At 33.5% G+C, this 20,820-nt stretch overlaps 2 protein-coding genes across 2 annotated transcripts; one reads left to right on the forward strand and one right to left on the reverse strand.

The window, feature by feature from the left end:
• The first annotated feature begins 444 nt into the window (after positions 1 to 444).
• LOC129322641 (chaperone protein dnaJ 16) lies at positions 445 to 4,524 on the forward strand. The gene is made up of 13 exons (XM_054968942.1): positions 445 to 579; positions 712 to 849; positions 1,674 to 1,797; positions 1,902 to 1,984; positions 2,049 to 2,160; positions 2,266 to 2,370; positions 2,702 to 2,752; positions 2,941 to 3,030; positions 3,118 to 3,226; positions 3,313 to 3,461; positions 3,540 to 3,593; positions 3,722 to 3,932; positions 4,067 to 4,524. Exons 2-12 carry the CDS (start codon positions 713 to 715, stop codon positions 3,929 to 3,931), a joined length of 1,224 nt encoding a protein of 407 aa, XP_054824917.1. The 5' UTR covers positions 445 to 579; position 712; the 3' UTR covers position 3,932; positions 4,067 to 4,524.
• A 2,053-nt stretch (positions 4,525 to 6,577) lies between these two features.
• Positions 6,578 to 8,196, reverse strand: LOC129321197 (peroxidase 31-like). The gene has a single exon (XM_054966880.1). It carries the CDS (start codon positions 7,914 to 7,916, stop codon positions 6,930 to 6,932), a length of 987 nt encoding a protein of 328 aa, XP_054822855.1. The 5' UTR covers positions 7,917 to 8,196; the 3' UTR covers positions 6,578 to 6,929.
• Positions 8,197 to 20,820: the final 12,624 nt, after the last annotated feature.

Raw genomic sequence — 20,820 nt, forward strand, 5'->3', positions numbered from 1 at the left:
ACAAGTACTAGGTACTGTCATCGAATTTAAATCAACAAATTAACTCATAAATTATAAGTTCAAAAATATCTTAGACTGCAAATTTATTTTTTTATATAATATTTTTTTAACTTTTAAAAATGGTATAATCTGATCATTGTCATTAATATAAGTTAACTTTAATTATTAGTTAATGAAAAAATAATAAAATATAATTTTAAAAATTACAAAAATATCCAAAAATTATAGTAAAAGTCTAAAATCACAAACAAGGATTAAAAATAAGTTTATGGTCCGAGACTTTTTGGACACTAATTTGTTTATTCATCCTTTAATTTTTAAAAAATTATATGAACTGGCCCGGTTTCGGGTTTCCTATGCTCGTGCGCACTACGCACCAGGCGTCCAATAACCCGAATCGAATTCGCCTGTGAAAAATAATAAATTAAGAAAAGAACACCTAATTCCCTCTTCGTTTTCTTGTGTCTTCTTGTCACTCTCTGTCTCCATCTCTTGTTGCTGGTCCGATGCGCTCTAATTTGATTCTTATTCTCTTCGATAGAGAGATTTCCAATGATCTTTGAAGCTTTGGTTCTGTCGGTGAGTTCCTTAGAAGAGGTGGCCAACTCAGGGAGAATTCCTGGTTCTAATTTTTGAATTCTTGTTTTGATGCTTTTGGGTATCGGACAAGAGGAAATTCTAGGGTTTTTCTGAAAATAGTTGTTGACTTAGAATGCCGGCGCATAGATCGAAATCGGAGAAGCATGATGCTGCGAAGCAGCCTCGTCGAGATCCCTACGAGGTACTCGGCGTCTCACGTAACTCGACAGATCAGGAAATCAAAACAGCTTACCGAAAAATGGCGCTCAAGTATGTCTACATTGTTTCTTTTGAGTGACTTGTAGCTTTTTTAATTTATCCCCTCTCGTGAAGTTAGTTGTGGAAAATTTGAATAATTTCCTTGCTGTTGGTAAGTAGGCGAGTTTTGAATTTTTAGTTATTTAGCTTTCGGGATTTTTGCGTTAGAAGCTTAGGTTAACTTACCAAGATGCCTTTTAGGACTGGTTAGACTGAATAGTTTGAGGGGGAATCAGCCTTGGAGCCAAGAGAGGAGGGGAACAATTCCGGAAGTTCAAGATTATTGGTAACTTATTCGATTGGTTAGCGAATTACTGGGTTCAACCTTAAACTGAATTCTGGGTTACATGTGTCATAATACTGACAGTAGTCGGCTCTTCGCGTTAACTCAAAGGATTGATGATTGAGCAACAATAATTTTTCAAAATGATTAGGCTGACAGTATAAAGACTAGTAATTAGATCCTAGAGCCAATGGAAAAATTTCCTGGGTTTCCCCAAACGTTACCAAAACATGTTTATCGTTGAATAAAATTAGGATGGTATTCTTTGTCTTAATCCTAGACGGAGAAGAAGAGGGTAGTGTCATGCTATAGAACATGGCAAGGCAATTGTTGATACTTTATTCTTTATTTATGCATTGCACCCTTCAGAAGAATAGTGTCAGCTTTTGCAGTCAGATTGGCTTCATGCATCTAAGTGATGCTTAAGTGGAATATTACTGAAATATATTAATGGCCCTTCGGGGGCAATCAGTTCGTTGAAGTCTCGCTGTGCTCCTTATCTTCTGAATCAAGGCAATTTAGCACTAAAATTGCTGAATTTGTTTCATTTCAGATGTCATCCTGACAAGAATGCTAATGATCCTAAAGCAGCCGATATGTTTAAAGAGGTCACCTTTTCATACAATATCTTGTCAGATCCTGACAAACGGCGTCAGTATGACTCATCTGGATTTGAGGTGATGCATATTGTGTTTCATATTATGGATAATCGACTTTTACATTATCTCAGGATCTTGACATCAAATCCATGTGATGTGATGGATTATCTCATATTATGTAGGCCATTGAATCAGATAGCCAAGAATTGGAGTTGGATCTTTCAAGTTTGGGTGCTGTGAATACAATGTTTGCTGCGCTTTTTAGGTAACAACTTGCCTGCTCTGCTAATTCCCTCTTGTTTATCCCTAATTTTATTCATGAATCACAGTAAACTTGGTGTGCCAATTAAGACAACTGTATCAGCAACTGTTTTGGAAGAGGCACTTAATGGTGTGGTGACCATTCGTCCACTTCCCTTGGGGCATCCTATATGTAGAAGGGTAAGCTGTTTACTATTCTGATTATCGATCCTCCTTTTATATCAATTGTCATATGCATTGTCTTCTGTTAAATATTCATTTTTTTTGTTTGGTGGCCATCATCAGGTTGAAAAGCAATGTGCTCACTTCTATTCAGTTACAATAACAGAAGAGGAAGCACGGGCTGGTTTTGTTTGTCGGGTGCAATCATCTGACAAAAGCAAATTTAAGGTTAGAATTTGAATATCTTTGGCCGGCTTTGTTTATGGCATATGTAGATGTAGATTGATTTTTCCACTGAAATCCTTAGAAATATATGACTTCCTTGAAAAGACGATGGCTTTTATTCTTGGGCAGATTGATTTATTGAACTTATCGCCTTGCTTACCCCCCCTCTTTTTCTCTCAATTTCATAATCCAGGTATATGCATTTCTTAAATGAATTTTAGTTGGTATTGTTGGCCAAAATTTAACAGTATGTGAAAATGTATTCTGAATAACAACATCCATTCCTTATGTTATTGTCTATTGATCTCTTCTCATTAGAATTTTCCCTCCACAGTTATTATATTTTGACCAAGAAGAGAATGGTGGATTGAGTCTTGCACTCCAGGTATTTAAGCTGTTTCCTCTGTGTGTGTGTGTGTGTTTTTTTTTTTTTTTTTGGGGGGGGGGTGAGAGAGATTTTTCTTCCTGCCAGTGCATTCTTATTTTTTGGTGGTTCTCTTAGCATTCCTTTGGGTTTGTGTCTTCAAATCCAAATATCCTAATGACATTTGAAGTTACTAATTATCATTGTAGGAAGATAGTGCTAAAACAGGAAAGGTTACCTCTGCTGGAATGTATTTTCTTGGTTTTCCTGTTTATCGGCTTGATCAAACAGCAAATTCAGTGAGTCTATCAAACAATGCAACTCCAAATTTAATCTTTGTCTTTTTCATTTTCTTAACATGTTTTCTTCGGGTGTTTTCTATCCAGATAGCTGCTGCTAAGGATCCTGATACATCATTTTTCAGAAAGCTGGATGGGTTCCAACCATGTGAATTAACAGAATTGAAGGCTGGCACCCATGTTTTTGCTGTTTATGGTAAATGCGTACCCATGTGCTCAGTGCTCCAATTATTTTTTTATTGTAATTATGCTTTTGTGTAAACTGTGAGATGCTGTACTTAGGTGACAATTTCTTCAAAAGTGCAAGCTATACAATAGAAGCTCTCTGTGCTTCACCTTTTAGTCAAGAAAAAGAGAGCCTCAGGAACATAGAAGCTCAAATCTTATCTAAACGGGCAGAACTATCTAAATTTGAGAGTGAATATCGAGAGGTCAGAACTTTGATTTAAGTTGCGCATATGGTTCTAATCACGTTTCTTTTCATCAAATCTCACATTTTGTGTTGATAGGTTCTAGCACAATTTACAGAGATGACAAACAGGTATGCTCAAGAAATGCAAGTGGTGAGTAGTAACTGGCAAGTTTAGAGTTTCTAGTAAATTCCCCTCTTGTTAGGACCTTTCTATTTTCATTTGTCTTAGTTACAGCTATCACTGAAGCATTTTTGTTTATTCTTGGCATAATTGTGCAGATTGATGAGCTACTGAAGCAAAGAAATGAGATACATGCATCATATACCATTTTTCCACTAAAACGTAGTACAAGTAAGAGTAGGAGTAAAAGTTCTTCCAAGGAGGCGACGGAAGAGAGCCAACCAAGAGAGAGGAGATTTACAAGAGGCCGATCAAAGAAGAAATGGTATAACATCCACTTAAGAGTTGACAAGAGAAAGGCTTGCTGAGGTGAGAATTGGGTCTTGACAACTTCCTTTGTCTCGCTCGTATTGATCAAGTAGAGTTTTATTTTAGAATTTTATGCTAATCTGTGAACCATGGAGAGACAAAACATTTTGAGCTTTGCACTCTTGTTTGTGTAGCGCTTGTTCTATTGCAGAAGACTTTGCCAAAGTGACAACATGATGTTGTTGGGAGGCGGCCCCATGGATATGTCTATCATACACGCATGTCAAGGATGACAACAACTCATTGTTTTTGTAAAAATTCTTCCCCCCCTTATTTTAATTTGTCTCGTTTTAGCTCATCTTCAGAATGTATACTTGTAAATTGTTTGATTTATTGTTGAAGCTGGATCAACTCTTTGCACGGGTTGTAATTTTGGGTAGAAGTAAAGGAAGCTGTGGTGGTTACTGGTTAGAGCCAGGTACGTTAGTATTCAATGGTAGGTCAAAGTAGCTAGCATGTAAATGGGCAAGATATTTGCCGCTGTCAACATCGGTGCTTGACATTTGATAACTTAAGTACTTTGTTAGATTTATCCTGTATTGGCATTTTCTTTTATTCACATTTTTAATAAAGACAACCAATTCCTCGCTCAGATTATAGGCGGTTAATTCTTGATTCCTGCTTGTCATCCTTGTGAGGAGACATTTCAATCTTTCTTGTATCATCCCAATTTTATCAAACGTCCTCAAAGCCCGAAAGGACATTATAGGCAGCTGATTGGTTTGGACTTTCAAGGGTATATACTGCCGTTGGTTTCTTTTTTTTTTTTTTATTTTTTTATCTCTGCATGATTTGACGCCTTTTCAATTCCAAATTAATAGAAGGAATAGTTAATTTGTGAGTTCCTACGGTTTTACTAGATTTTGCATCAGGTCCTTACAGCCCCCCTCTTTTATTGGGTTTCATAATTCCCTTTGTTAAATGGGTTTTAGTCCTTCATACCCTTGCCTCTTTGAAGAATCAAATCGGAACACCAAATCTAGAATAAAATGCAATTACTTGCTTGCTCTGTCAGTCACAATCTGGTTAGATGGGAACTATTGCGCATTTATCAATGGAGAAAAGGAGGGACTAACGGGATCAACAAAATAAACTACAAGGATCTATCAAAGTGTTATATATATATATGTATGTATAGGGATCTGATTCAAAATATGATGAAATTAGAGGGACCATCGTATTAATTTTTCCTTTAAAAAAGTAACCAGCTGCTTGTGAGATCTATGACATTCAAAGATTCTCTCGACAACCGGCCTGCATGGCTCTATTAACAAATGCGCGCCGTAATATTCATTCAAACGTGAATAAGTGTATCCGTACGATGTGCTTGACATTTTTATTTAGTGCAATGCCAATAGAGCTGGTGATTGGAGTGACCTGGGTTTACTCAAGTCGGGTTAGAAATATTTATTTTTTTTTAAAAGTTCATATAACAAAACTTGATCCTAATTTTTTTGGATTGGGTTCGGGTTAGTTTATTAAATTTGATAGAAGTTGCTAACTTTATATACATATCTAGCTGAAAATTCCAGCGGTTGAGCTTATTTTAGTTGGGTTTATTTGGATCGAACTTAAAATATCCCACCTTTTTAAAAAGATCATATAGCAAGTCTTGTTTTAACTTTTTGCGGATGAGTTTGAACTTGGCCCGAATTATCGGCTCTAGATATCAATAAAATCTAAAAAAAATAAATTTATAACAATTAAATTCTTAATAAAACTTTTATAAAAACTAATTTTAAATATTAATTCATATAATAATAAATTTAAGAGTTTTAATTGTAAATAAAATATTTAAATTTTAAATAAAAATATTAATTTATAATTGATATTTCTGTTTGTAATTGTTTATATTGATCTTTGTAATTTATTTTTTAAAAAATTTTGTTGAGACTTTAACTGTCATAACTTTTCAGTTTTGGGATTTCATTGTTATTATTATTATTATTTTTTTCAATACCACCAATATATTTAACACAGCAATGCGTAAAACTCTTTCTCGTACCGGCCTTTGCTATATTTGGTTCTCCTGGAAGTGTCACTGACCATACAATTTTTTTTCCCCACAATTGGTTTGAGGATTTAGCCAACGGATGTTTGATTGAATTAAAGGCAACCTTTGAATAGTAAGAGTTCATGATGTACAATATAAAAATGGATTCATGATATTAAAAAATGTTTTATATTGAAATAAAAATGTTCTATAAAAATATTTTAATTTCTTTCAGAGAATAAATATTAAATAAAAAGAGAAAGAATAATATTAAAATAAAAATATTTAATGAAATTTTATTATTCTCAAAATATTTTCTATTTTGAAAGGTCAAATATTCTCTAAACATATTTTATCTCTGAGACAGAGGAAATATATGTTTTGCTCAACAATCCAACCAGTGATTGAGTGACAAAATGACAGAAAAATTTAGAGAGAAATACATGCAGGTCTTACACAAAAAAAAAAATTAATTATTACAATATTAATTAATAATTGAAATAAGATCATTTATATATATTGTAATAATAATTTTTGATGTAAAATTTTCACGTAATTTTTTTCAAAATTTTACTAAATAAAAAGAATGGATCCCAAGATGCACAAATTACAGGCAACAGAAAGTAGGGCGTACATAATTGAAAATCCTGATTCTTTTTTTTGATTAAATGAACATTCTGTATTTTATTACTAAAGCCAGGAATCCAACACCCAAATAAAGAATTATTTGGCCGAAACGATGATCATCGGCTTGATTCATGCGTCTCAGATTTGATAACAATGGACTTAAGAAGACAACAAAGAGACTGCTATTCCTTCCCAGGTCTCAGCTCTCAACACGAATATCTGAATTTCTCATCCTTTCTTTCTTTTTAATTTCACGCCTTTTCTGGTTTCAGATTATGCATCGTGTGGTACTGGAACCAACTCTATAATTTGCATTTTAATCTTACATTTCTGTATTGATCAGTTTATCTGTGTTTGTAATTGTAAAAAACTTACTCTCAACGTTGCAGTGAGTTGAAAGTGTCGCATCTGTGACGAATCTCTCCTTGATTCCCTGTCTTGATGTCCAGATTGCTAACCTTGATCATCGCATTAGCGAAATCTTGGAAGAACTTGTTCTGATTCGCTGCATACAGATCCACGAACGACTTCGTCCTCTTGTCCAGCCATAACGCCGTATCCGTTGCCAGCAACCCCAATCCTCTCTGCAGGTTCCGGTAATACATGTTGTCGAACTTCCCCGGCGTCATCACGTCGTTGAAGGCGCTCATTCCTGGGTCTTTGCTTGCGTTCGCGCACAATTTCTTCAATCCTTCTACGTACATGCTGTTCATCGCCGGATCGCTGGCTGAGGTCTTGCTGAAATTGAAAATTCTGTAGCTGAATTGGCTGCAGTGAGAGAATCCTATGGTGTGGGCACCCGATAATGCAACCATTTCTTGTAAAGAGAATCCCTTCGATGCGAAGATCGAGATGATTTTGGATAATGTCATTGTTGGCTTCGGGTATTTTCCTTCTGCGTCTTTTGCTTTTGATTCCAATCCGTCTCTTCGGCCTAATCGGACCTCGTAGAATGGCCCGCCGACAATGACGACGAGGTCACGCGCCGCTTCCGCTAGGACGTCTGCGCAGGATACAACACCGGGGCATTCCAGCTCGAGGGCGTTCTTGGCGCGCGCGACCACGTCGAAGCCATCGCCTGGGAGGGAGAGGTTGATGTCGGCGTCGCGCTCGGCTGTGTTGAAGGCGTTGCTGGAGACCAGAACGGAGGCGTCGCAGCCTCCCAACATGCAGTCGTGGAAGAAGAGGCGGAGGGCGGCGGCGGCTGTGGTCGGCGTCGTTTGTTGCTTGTCTATCACCGTTTTCTGGACGATTTCCTTGAATTTCGGGCATGTTTTCTGGTAGTAGTTAACGTCGAGCTCGGACTGGATCAATGGAAGAAATGCAAGGCAGAAGAGAAGGAACAAGAGGGACCGAAAAGTCATGGTAAAATCAAAAGTTAGGACAGAAGAATATCACAAAATGGTCAATTTCTGAAGTGAAAAGTTAAAAAAAAAAAAAAGAAAATCCAAATGCTAAATTTTCAAAAGCACTTCAAATTCATGGGGGAAGAAACAAACTCTCAACCGTCTTATCTGAGAATGAATCAAAATGGTGAGTCTAGTTTCTGAACCTGTTGATGAAATGTGAAAAGAAATTGATGGTAAAACAATCGTGGAAGAGAGACTTCACAGGAAGGTAAAACTTATATTTAGACATAATTGTATGTCTCTGCATCCTCAAGGCCTTTTGGTCGCAGATTTTATTTATTTATTTATTTAGTGCTAATTTGAATTGCTAATAGGCTCATTCTGATCTTTTATTGCTATTGTTAGCTGGAACCAGATCCTCTCATAATCCTCTCAGAATCCCTCCAGCAGCCCTCCATCCAAGTCCTGCAAACAACATCCAATATCCCATGCCTTGTCACAGCATCCCATGTTGAAATAATTTAATTTTAACAAATAATTCTTTCACAATTTATTTCACCATTATATATATATATATATATTATAATAATGATTTAATTCTTTTTTTTTTTTTACATTTTTTATCTTCAAAACTTGTTCTAAAAAATTATTTTGAAGATGTTTTTCAAATATATTTTTGTTAAAAGATTAAGTCAGACTATAAGTCCCTACAAACCTACCTATATTTTTATTTAAAAGAATTTATAGAATAGGCTTGTAGTGTTAGGTAAAGTTGGCACCCAAAAGAGTAGTGAATTGAGTATTTAAAAATTTTCACGAAGTTTTTCCTAACCCAAAAAGATGAAGAACACATAAATAAAATTTAAAGCAAAAATTTTGTGACAGATAAAAGGCTCGAGGAAAGAGAAAACTTGATAAAAGAAATTTATCCTGATTCAGTCTAACTACTTGGCTTACATCCAGTTCTCAACCTCACTTTTGAGATTTTTTTTACTAAAACACAAGCTTAATTGGGTGTTTGTCACTATAATATAACTCATAAGACCATAACATTTTTAATTTCACAACAAACTTTACTAGTAAGCTGTTACAATTTTTTTTAAAAAAATCTCTTTATAAGATTTTGAATCAATAAAGAAAAAGCTTTTCATAATAATAAATCTAAAAATGAATAAATGTAATAACAATGAAAGTTTATAAATCTTTAAGAGCTTTTTTACAAAGTTGACAGAATATTGGTACGAATTAAATGCAAATCACTTAATGCCCAATGAATGTGTTGCCTTCTCATTTAAATGAAGTCTTATATATAGTTCAAGAGGTTTAAGACTGTTAAGAACACTTAGCTAAAAGCCACTTTTCTTGCATTCAAAATTGTAGCTAAAAGCAACTTTTCTTGCATTCAAAATTAAATGCTTGTCAAAAGCCAAATCAAACATGATTTGGAAGAGTGTCACGAGAGGACTGGCATTAAGGCTTAAGGCTCTAGTTCACTTCAGCTAAATCAATTGTGAGGCTATATGAGATTTGTAACATCTCAAAATTTATTTAATAGTTAAATTAATTAATTAGAGGGTTTAATTAATTAATTGGGTTAATTAAGGGATAATAATTGGGCTAGAATGGCCATTTAGGCCTGTTGGTATTCGAAGAAGGAATAAAATAGGGTTTTAGTAGCTAATAATTTAGATTAGGCCAAGATTCTTGGGATTAGTGAAACTACCCATTTTGGGTTGTTTGCCATGGCGAGCATGCCAAAATTTTAAAAATCATAGAAGGCAATCAATTTTTATTTTTGAGAGAAGTTTGGAGGTTTTGGCTAAGAGAAAGCTAAGAGCTTTGTTAGGTTTTGTCTTTAAGGCTCTGGAGAGTTGTTTGAAGCATACAAGGCCTTGGACAAGTCTTAAATACTCTTCATCTTCCTTCTTCTATGTGTTTTTGGCAGTTTTATTTTTGTAAGGGTAAGAATCCAAACCTAGGTTTAAGTTGCAATAACTTCTAGGGTATTAATGGAGCTTAGGATTGTCATCTAATGCTTCTTTACTAAAGTTTTAATGGTTGACATTAATTAATGCCATTAATGAGGGGTTTAGAGTTAACCTTAATGCTATGAAATTAAGTTTAAGCTAATAAGAGGTATTGACAGTGATTATTAGGCTTGATGAAGGTTAGATAAGCTAATGGAAGTTAGATATGGGATTATATATTCTTAATTTTGCTTAGTGGCATATTCTGCCTTAATTATGATTAAGAAATTAATTAATGACAATTAATCATTAATACTATTTTATGGCTTTGTGTATAGAACATAGTGTTTTGAAGCTTATGTTGGTGGAAAGCTCCCTTTGAAATCCAAAGCCATTCTCTTGAGGTGGTAAACCTAAGAGTTGAAATAACTAGAAACCTTATAATTGCATAAAATTATGTCTGTAATTTTAATTAGTTTAACATGTAATTAATGATGTGGGATGATTGGCATAGATTTGTTATGCTGTTGTGATCTTGAAAATGTTATTTGATTAATGATATGCTTGATTATGCTGTTAATTTGTTTAAATTGTGGTTGTGTAAGTTTTGTTGCTGGGAATAAGTTAAACATGGTAAGATGCATAAGTATATTGCATATGTATATTGAATTGGCATGTGCAGGTGGGTGAGAGTTCACCCTGGTTTAATCAAAAGCTAGTTTTAGTAAAAATTCACGTGGTATAGCCTCCATTGAGTTTGCATGTAGTGGTTGGCATCTTGGATTACTAATGTGTTTAGTATTGTCAATAACTTACAGGTGTGGCACGGGTCAGATACGATACTTAGTATCATTAATTCTGGATTGGACATTGTGGGTCAAGCAATGCATGACATCCTGAAATTTAAGTAAAGAAAACCTATCGATATGAGAGAGAATGTGGAAGCCTTTGGCTAAGTAACCTCTCACAATTAGAGAGTAGGTCTAGTTTTAGTCACATAAACTAGACTTGTACAATTTAATAGCTCATGGGTTCAATTAGATGATATAAAGAGGGATATAAGGCAGTTGTATGGATCATAAGCATTTATACATGTGAACTAATAGTTTATGTGATGATGTGATTGTATACGCTATTATTTATTCTTGTATGCAATTGCCACTCCTTGATATGCTCTCTTTAAGTTTCTTAGTTATTGAGTTTGTTGAACATTACTCCTATTATTTAATGTTTTTTTAGGGTATGAGAAAGTGAAGGGAAATGAAGAGGCATCGATGCTAAAGAACTAGAGATTTATTTGTAAAGTCTCTAGTTCTACTCTTAATGTAATGAAATGTTAACTTGCCAACTTTAAGATGAATGCATATTGTTGCATATGTGAGGATTATGATTCATTTTCATATGAGCCCAAATGTTAACTTGGGCAATTTTTTTAGCTGTTGGCCTCAAATTTTGAGTGGCAGATCAACCATATAAATGTATAAATATTATGAGTAACTTGTGATGCTTGTTTGGGTGCACTATAGTGTTAAGTAGAATACTATGCATGACTGTACTTGTAAGTTTGAATGTCTTGTGTTATGAGGGGAGGAACTTGGATTGTGCATGGAGTTTATAGACACAAGTTTGTACATAGTGTTCCAAGATCCTTATTTGGCATTGGATTGTGTTGAAAATGGTGGTAATAGCTAGATTGCTTAATGTAACATCTTTGAATTTTTAAAACTTGGATTAAGGAGTTAATAAGGGTAAATTAGTAAATTAGAGAATTTATCAAACCAATGGTGTTTCCGGACCAATTATGGGTTTATTGGATTTTTGGATATCCTTAGAAGTAGATTGGGATGGAGTTTGGGTCAACTAAAGCTGTGAGTGTAACATCCTCAATTTTCAACTTTGAAGTGTTAAGTGTTCAAAAGGGTTAAAATTATAAAATCAAGTAATTAATAAGCTAATAATATTTTTAGATGGCTAATGAAATTTTTAGACCTTTAGATAGCCTTGGAATAAAGGCTAGATTTGAGCTCGAGCAGACCAAGCATCAAGTGAGGCTTAAAATTCATTATAGGCTTACGTAGAAGCTAAAACAAGGGAGAAAAACATAAGAACACAAGTGAGGCAATGAAGGAAGCATCGGGCTTTGCTACGGCTTCATTTTGGGAGTGATTTGGAGGCATTTTAAGCTTGTTATGCACTAAGGTAAGTTTCTCTTCATTCCTTCCTCCCTCTATATGAAAGTTTGTGTAGATTTGGGTATTGTGGGGCTTGATTTTGGTTTCCCTTGGGTTTTAACCAAACCCATTAATTTAGTTAGGGTCTTAGAGAGTTAAATCAAGTTTATAATATTTGAGGATTTCATAGTGATTTGAGATTTTTGGTTAGGGTTTTGACATACCCTAAGTGGAATTTGAGATATTGGGAGCAATGTGGATGAAAGATTGATGTTATCTAAGTGTTTTGGTGCCAAATAGAATTAATAAAGTGTGTTAGAAGTGTTAACAGTGTTAAAGTAAGAATTTGAGTATAATGGATACTAAAATTAGGTAAAAAAGGGGTTTATTTTGAGTGATAATTAATTATTAGTGTTTAATCTTGTAGATTAAATATTGATCGAATACTGTTAAGAAAGTGGACTTTTGAGAAGTTGGTATTTGGCCACGGTTACCCTTTTTGTGATAAAAGGGTTGAGGTAACTGGACAGTCTAGTCTTTTTACTTGTGATTTGAGTAGTTATGAGCTTGTAAAATTATAATTATATATTATATTACATTATGAAAAGTTGAATTATGCATTATTCGTGAGTTTTGAAAAACTTGTGAGAAGTAGTATTGAACTAAAATGTTATTCTATATATAAAACTCTTTTTATGAGTTTTTGTACAATTTGTGAAGCAGATACTGCTACAAAATACTAGTATATATTGTAAGATCATTTTTCGTGAATGATATGCATTGTTATTAATGTATGAGCAAGATCATTATGAGGGTGTAGGAGTTTACCCTAATATTGTTAAGGCATATTTGTATAAAATTTATATAGTACACTAACACCATGGAGGCTTTGGTGCACAATTCTATTCTTGTTTGAAAGTCCAAGTATTATTTGACATAGATTAAGTATACGATACTTTGAGTATTTAAGGAAGGGAGAATCTATGGTCTAAGGCTGTGCAACCGATAAGATGGGTTAGCCAGAAGGGCTACCAACAGCTCATCTCGTTTTGCATAAAATGGGCTGGGCCAGTCTGTACCCTTATGTGGCTCGTTTTAGCCTATTTTCAAACGGGCTAAGGTAGCCCATATGAGTATAGGCGAGTTAAGGCTAGCCTTTTTTGTGCAAAAGCCCCTTTTTTTTAAACAAAAAAATGAAGTAAGAACCTACTCCAATATTAGCCAAAATAAAAGAATAAATTGATTACAAAAAAATATGGGAAGAGATCCACAGAGAGAAAAATTATTCCTAAATTTTAGAAAACTAAGAAATAAAGCATTCTTTACTAAATCTTAAATTAACCCATATTATAATATCTTCAAAGTGTAGTGATAATTCCTAAATTACACTCAAGTACTCAACAATTCATCAAAACAATTTTATAAGTCTTCCCCATACTATTATACTTCAAATCTAGATAGAGGGAGAGCAAGAATGAGTGAAGATGTATCTAGACATTGACTAAAACAAGAAGAGAAGATGAGCATGAGCTAGACGATGACGTACTTGGACTTCAAATTGACCTCTGGGAAGGCATCACATGTGCAAAGTGAGAATGATGATGAGGCACATATCGACATGCAATGGAGGTAGATGGGGCAAATGGTCGTTCAACAGTGGCAAGGTAGGGAGATGTAAGGTTTTTAGATGAAGATTGAAGAAGAAGGGTGACAGAGTACATACTTGAAAGGTGCAGCATGAGCAAGAAGCCAACAAGCATTAGTTGAGACTTGAGTCTTCAATTTGAGAGGAAGGAGTAAAAGACAAGACACTGGGCTTTGACATGGGAAGTAGGAATTGAATTTATGACTGGAGCCTAAAGGAGAGGGTGAGAAGAGATAAGGAATACTATTAAAAAAAAGATGTTGGGGCAAAAAGTTAATGGGTTGGACTTTGTAATGTGTTTTTTAAGTATTTATTTTAGATCCAATCTAACAAACTTGAAATATATATACACACACACGGGGGCAAGACCGGGCAACTCGATGGTTTACCCATAGCCTGTCCCGCCTATATTTTTTTAGCTCATTTTTTTCCAACCCTCTCATTTTTGTTTTTGGAAGGTTTAGGTTAGTGCAAATTGACTATACACGAGCAAGTACATGTGGGTTTATTAGGTCATGATTCACTTACTCATCCCTATTATGGTCCATAATAGGTGAAGGTGCCTTTAGTTGAGGATGCTTCCCATGATTGGTGAGCTTGGATTGGCCCTGTCACATAGACTTGGTCCTATTATATTATTAGCCTATAGATTCAATCAAAGAAAATAAGGAATATATAAGGCAGAGTTTGTTTATCATGCATTGTATGGAATGTTATATAATATAATGTATTTGAAATATATCTGATAACTTGTTTTACTTGCCACTTCACACACTCATATGCTATTCTAGTATGCTTGTTAATAGATTAGATTTTTTGGTTACTGAGTCCTTGACTCACTCCTATAGTTATAATTTATATGGGAGGCTAAAATACTTATACAAGTATGCATATAGTGGTAATTATGTAATTATTGTTGGCCATAGAAATATTATGATGAACTATGCGTTTACACCCCTTGATTAATGTTGATTTGGGGTTTTAAAAGCTATATTGTGTTTGAGATATATGTGTATGTATTTATCTACTCTATTAGGTGTATTATGATCCGTGTAAGTTGTTTTAAGTGATCCTTAGGCTATTGACACTTAGTTTGTGATTTTGGACTTTTGTGCATGTTTTGAAATGAAAAAGTAACTTTTTGAACCTCGGTGTCCAATTTGCAAATCGTGTTGACATGGGGAAACAGAATGATAACTCATTATAACTTAAAATTCTATGATGTGTTATCTCATAGAAAACAACACTAATTGAAATAGTCTCACAATTGAAAAAAAATTCAATTCATAAATCCAATAAGTCTTAAAAATATAAATAGTTTAACTGTTTAAATAGATTTCTAAAAGCCCAAATAACATAATCCTAGCTAATTTAGGATTCTAAATGGATAGATCATATCTTAACAAATATATTTTCTCCTTATTGAAATTTAAAACAAAATAATTAATTTTCCTAAACATCAATTTAAAATTAAAATAAGATAAACTAAATTGCTAAATGTAAAGGAAAAAAATAATAACTAAACTAATTGGACTCATGGGTTTGAGTATTGTGGGTTAGGCGCAATAGGTTAAGAGTCTTTCTTGAACCTTCTAGAACATTATTTGCCTTCATAATTACTTGATTATGTAGGACATCCCTAATTAACGAATTTAAGTCTTCTTTCATTCTATTAGCTGTCGATCTGGTTATTAGTCCTCCAATGCCCTACAATGAATCAAAGATATTAAATGTTGGATTTTGACTCATCCCTTACTTCCTATCTTTCCTTCCCTCTTGAAAAAGATTCGTCCTCAAATCACATGTGTCAAATAAAAAAAAGTTTGCAATGTTTGTAATGTCTATCTTGACATTATTAATAATTACCATGCTATTATAACATACCATGGTAATTAAGAGCCATTAATCCCTCCAAGCTTACAGTAAATATTTGGGATCCCAAGAAAAACATTCAAATATGTAGTTTGAGTTCAAACTTATTAATATTTAAAGTTATAGGAAGCATGGTAGACAAAAGCAAGAAAAACATGATAAAAGAGGGTCAAAAATGTCATTTTAATGCATTCTGACACATATGCCATAGCATGTGGCACAAAAAATTTCATTATTATTTCATGTGCTGTAGCATATGCAAACATGCCACAATGCATATTCTATATCATGACAACATTTTGCTATCATAACATCTTTTCAGGACGAACTTCCAACATGTGCTATTTTTGCATCATATATTCAATTAGATTAATTCAAGTACCTACACGAAGCCTATTCAATAATCTAGATAATGTAAGAAGTTTCATTATGATCTAATGTCATATGTGAAATTTGGATACCTGGATGTGAAAGTTAAATTTTATAACTGATGTAAGGCATCCAAGTGCTCAAATCTCAAAACTTATACCTTTAGCTCAATTTGAGGCTCGAACTAAATCTAATGGATCAATATACATATGTATGATCAAGTAATCACGTAATATCACATCAAACATAAGATTTGGCCACCTAAAACCCTGACATCACATGATAGGGAAATTTTATGAAATCCACCATATTTCATCACTTTGCCTAAATCTTCACAACAAATTACATCTAGTCATCACAACATTCACTTGTATTTCTATTTTAGCATATTTCCATAATATTTTTGCCAAACATATACATTAGGCTAAAATACCATAACATATATTATAAGTGCACTTGAAACAGATGAGCATATTCTAACTTTGTGCTGGCCCTTATACATATATCCCAAAACATACATTCCCAAGCTAAAATATCAATTTCACCACTCATAGAAGTATCATGCAAGAACATATGAAATCCCTAATTGGCAATCGTATACTTATATATACATTCATATATACAAAACTTAAAATAAGGGCATTGCAAAGTAAGTAACACACTACTCCTGGCTTGACTCTTTTCTTTGTCTCTTCTCAACCTTAAAACCTATAAAAATGTAAATCCACGGGATGAGACAATGTCTCAATAACCAACAAATAAATAAAACTAGCTATTAACAAAAATAACTATAAACAATTAAACAAAAAGCTATTATATTATTATTCTCATTCACAAATAATATATATATATATATATATATTTATATCAATTCTCATGAAACCATTTTTACACACTCGTATGATTATCTATCCACTGAACCTTCATACTCATTGACTAAATCCATATGCTCTACTGGACCAATCCTATGTATATTGATTCAAGCACATCTTTAATAGTAAAATCACTCGGCCAAGTTATTTTATCTTACTTTTGAACTATGGATTCCTCTTATTGCATATACAATTAGTGTGTTGTTGACTCTTAACCGCATCCTTATGGGCAATAGGGAGTTGCTAACTGCCTAAATTGTTTATGGTAATAATCTGTAAATAATTGCTGCACCGTGGTCCCCTGGTGTTAACCCAACTATATGAATTTTTCACACTCTAACACACACACATTAGTGAACTCCCATTATCATGATCATGCAATTTTTTTCACATATATACCATATGTTTCAATCACATATCCATACATATATACATATAATAATTTACTTTTGCAACTATTTTCATAAATAACTTAATTTATAAATCAAACCCCCTTTTTAATGTCAAATCATGAAAATTTACAAATTATGCTCATTAAAATCACACAAACACACACATCATACTATAACATTTACTTATATATAGTTAAACTAGTTAATTGATAAAATGAATCATTTGGTTCCTCAACTTTTTTTTACCAAAAGAGTTACCCATAGTGTAATGTTTGTTCTAATAGTCTTGGTGACCAGTAGAAGCCCCAAATTATATAAATCTATAATTTCAAGCACCATGTATTAGTTTATCATACATAATAAGCACCCATTAGTCAAAACTAACTAAAGTTAGTTATATAACAATCTAAATCTCTATTATTGAGCTAGTCAAAGCTTCTACACCCTTATTTTATCTTAATTTAACATATACAAGATTAATTCATACTTAATCTTAGCTCACACAACTCCAACAATCCTAAATTCACCTGGTATTCATTTAAAACCTAAGGCCCCAACACTTAAGCTTCAAATTAATACTCATTCAACTCAAAATCAAACTCCCGTAACCACATGCAAGACTAAGGTTTGAGTATAATCCCCCTCCTACTTATAACCCAACCACCCATTCATTAAAATCCAAGAAAACAAGGTGGATAGGTAGAGAAGATTGTTGGGAAGCTTACCAAGATGATTGGAGGTTCAATCAAAACTTTTAATCTCGCCTAAATCTAAGCCTTAGTAAAGTCTCCATCTTTCTCCTCCATGCTCTAAGCTTTCTCCTAAGTTTTTTTTATGATTTTTCAACTGATTTCATATTTTTATGCTAAAACTGTGCCATGCACCACAGCATATGGTACACAAGCTGTGACATGTGACATATAACATCTTTAATTTTTAAACTAGATTAATTAAGTGTGTTAGCGAGGTGTGCAGTCAGAGAGGCCTAACGGGTATGTTTGGTTTTAATTTCAGCCCTAAATGTGAGTCCGAAGGAGAATTAAGTTACTCGGGAATGAAAAAGGAAGAAATTTTAAAGAGGGAGATTTTATGTCACGCGCTGCAGCTTGTGGATAAGCCGCCATGGGACTTGTGTAGCAACACGCCTAGGAGGTGCTCTCTGTGCAATGTGTCGTGACACATTATGCATCCGCTGTAGCGCATAGTCACATTTCTAATATCATAAGTTGTGAAATGAAGCAAAAAATAAAGGAAGAATAAAGGAAGTCGAGAGAGAGGTGAAACAGCAGTACTAAGGCTTGGGAAATCAGAATATTGAGAGTATTTTAGAGCTCTTAATCATCAAAGGTAAGCTTCCTAAACTTAAATCCTTCTCTCTTATTTTCTTGATGGTAGAAGTTAAGGTTTGATTGATAATGGTATTTTTCAATCTATAGAGGCTATGGGTCCAAATCCATTGACTTTAAATAGAGTTAATAGGAGTAGATTGAGCTAAGTAAACTTGGTATATATGATTATATATTGATTAGTAGTTGAAGGACATTAAATATTCAAAAATTCTCATTAATATGGTGGTTGGGAATAATGTGGTCTCATTAATGATCATTAAAGGGCTCAATGATATTAATGAGGGTTAAAGGAAGTTAAGAAACCTTATGAGTACTATTACATGAGTCAAGAATGAATCTTGAGTATTAAGAAATGTTAAAGTATTAGTGAAATTAGCTCAAATATAGATATTGATGATTTACATGGTAAATTCTTATAGATTGGCACTATTTAAGCCTCTTGGAAGCATTAGAAGTGAGTATTTTAGAGGTAAAATTTTTAACCTCTCAAAGGTTTGAGGTAATTGGGAGAATTCTATCTTATACTTTTATATGTTAATTAGTTTGTTAAATAATATTGGATGATTGAATTGTGTGAAATTGGATAAAAATGCAAATGTAGCTTGTTTTGTTAAAAATTCCACTATGAAGTGGTGATTTAATTTAGTTCAACAATTATGAATTTGAGAAGTTCAATGATTTATGTATTGTGAAGTTTAATAACGTGGTTATAAGGAGTTTAATAACGTGTAACATAGTAGAGTTTCATGATTGATTGAAAGTTTGAAGTATAATGATTGTGAGTGAGTAAACTACAATGATTGTGAAATTAAGAAGTTCAATTATTTGTGTATTGTGGAATTCAATGAAAAATGAAATTGAGGAGTTCAATGAATATGAGGAGTCCAATGATTGACTTATATGTAATTTTTATATATGAGATGTGTACGATGATGGCTTGTGTATGTATGACAATGAGTAATTGCATGCCTTAAATTATTGCATAATATATGCATTGCATGATCATAAGAGGCGGGAGTTTGCCTAGGAAAAGGAGTAGAGAGTTAAATCTATGTGGTAGGGCTTCCATTCAAGTGATGGCTTGACCAGACTAATTATATTCATATTGTCCCACTTGTTCAATGAGGGACTATCCCACTGGTTTAACGAGAGACTCAAACCTAATTAGCTATCCACTGATTTAACAAGGAAGCTAGTTTAAGGTGTATGGCACCCCATAGTAAGAGAAATAGGTAAAACCATGTTTTATAAATGAGTTGGGTGTACCTTGATCGGGTAATCCCTTCACAAGTGTTTAGGCTAGGAAAGTCATGGATTATAGAATATCCCATTATGTTATAGCACATGGTTTCATATTAGAGGAATAAGGAAGATATAAGGGAGGTATGATTATACACATAGTGAGTAAGGACACATGGTTATTTATATTGTGAACCTAATGATGATAATCATAAGTTGAGTCTTAATCACTTCTGATCATATGTTATTGAATCATGTGATAAACCCCCTTTGATATGAAAATTGCTAAAAAGCTTTATTTCCTAAATATGTGCTATTATGCTTAGAAGTATGAATATATATTCTCAAATGTTTTACATAGTTTAAAGAATTGTATTTATATGCCACTTGCATTTAAACTAATTGACATGCATTAGTATGGGTTAGTTGGACCTTAGTTACTGAGTGGTTGTATTCACCCTACTATTTTTAATATTACATGGAATAGCTTAAGAGAATTGGAAAGAGGAAAACTCTCAGAGACTTAGGACTGCGATCCTATTTTGTATGCCTTTTTATTTTGAGTCATTATATGTATTCAACAATTTCAATTGCCAACTAGGATTTATATATTTTTGGTTCTTACTTGCATTATGTATTTATGAGTTGCAAGTGTATTTTGGGCTCTAAGAATGTGTTGATGTTATGTGATAGGCCAAAATACTAATGCAAGTAAGAGTAAAGAATATTATGTGTTGATTATGGATTATTTGATGAAAATGTGCTTAAACTCCCCCTTGTATGTTTCTTGAGGTTAAGGGATTAAGTAGTGAAATTGTGATTTATAAGTATTTACTATGATATGATGCATTGCACAAGTTAGTCTTGATGTTTTGCATATGCTTAAATGGGTGTCAACGACTAAAGGCTTATGGTAAATGGCTTGGGCACTTAATTTTGTGAAAATTGTTAAAAAAAGTATAAGTTTTAAAAAGAGTATCCAAATTTTGATTGAGAGATAATTTAATTGTGAAACCATAGCCATTAGTTAGATCTCGAGAAGA

Source organism: Prosopis cineraria, unplaced genomic scaffold, assembly GCF_029017545.1.
Source record: "Prosopis cineraria cultivar Desert tree isolate PC_DT_omini unplaced genomic scaffold, ASM2901754v1 PC10, whole genome shotgun sequence".
Lineage (NCBI taxonomy): Eukaryota > Viridiplantae > Streptophyta > Magnoliopsida > Fabales > Fabaceae > Prosopis > Prosopis cineraria.

What these genes read in the sequence shown, in the direction of transcription:
- LOC129322641 (XM_054968942.1), top strand. Translation starts at nt 713, where the DNA reads ATGCCGGCGCATAGATCGAAATCGGAGAAGCATGATGCTGCGAAGCAG. An exon ending in TACCGAAAAATGGCGCTCAA is followed by an intron (nt 850 to 1,673) that starts GTATGTCTACAT and finishes GTTTCATTTCAG; the next exon opens with ATGTCATCCTGACAAGAATG. An exon ending in ATGTTTGCTGCGCTTTTTAG is followed by an intron (nt 1,985 to 2,048) that starts GTAACAACTTGC and finishes CATGAATCACAG; the next exon opens with TAAACTTGGTGTGCCAATTA.
- LOC129321197 (XM_054966880.1), bottom strand. Translation starts at nt 7,916, where the DNA reads ATGACTTTTCGGTCCCTCTTGTTCCTTCTCTTCTGCCTTGCATTTCTT.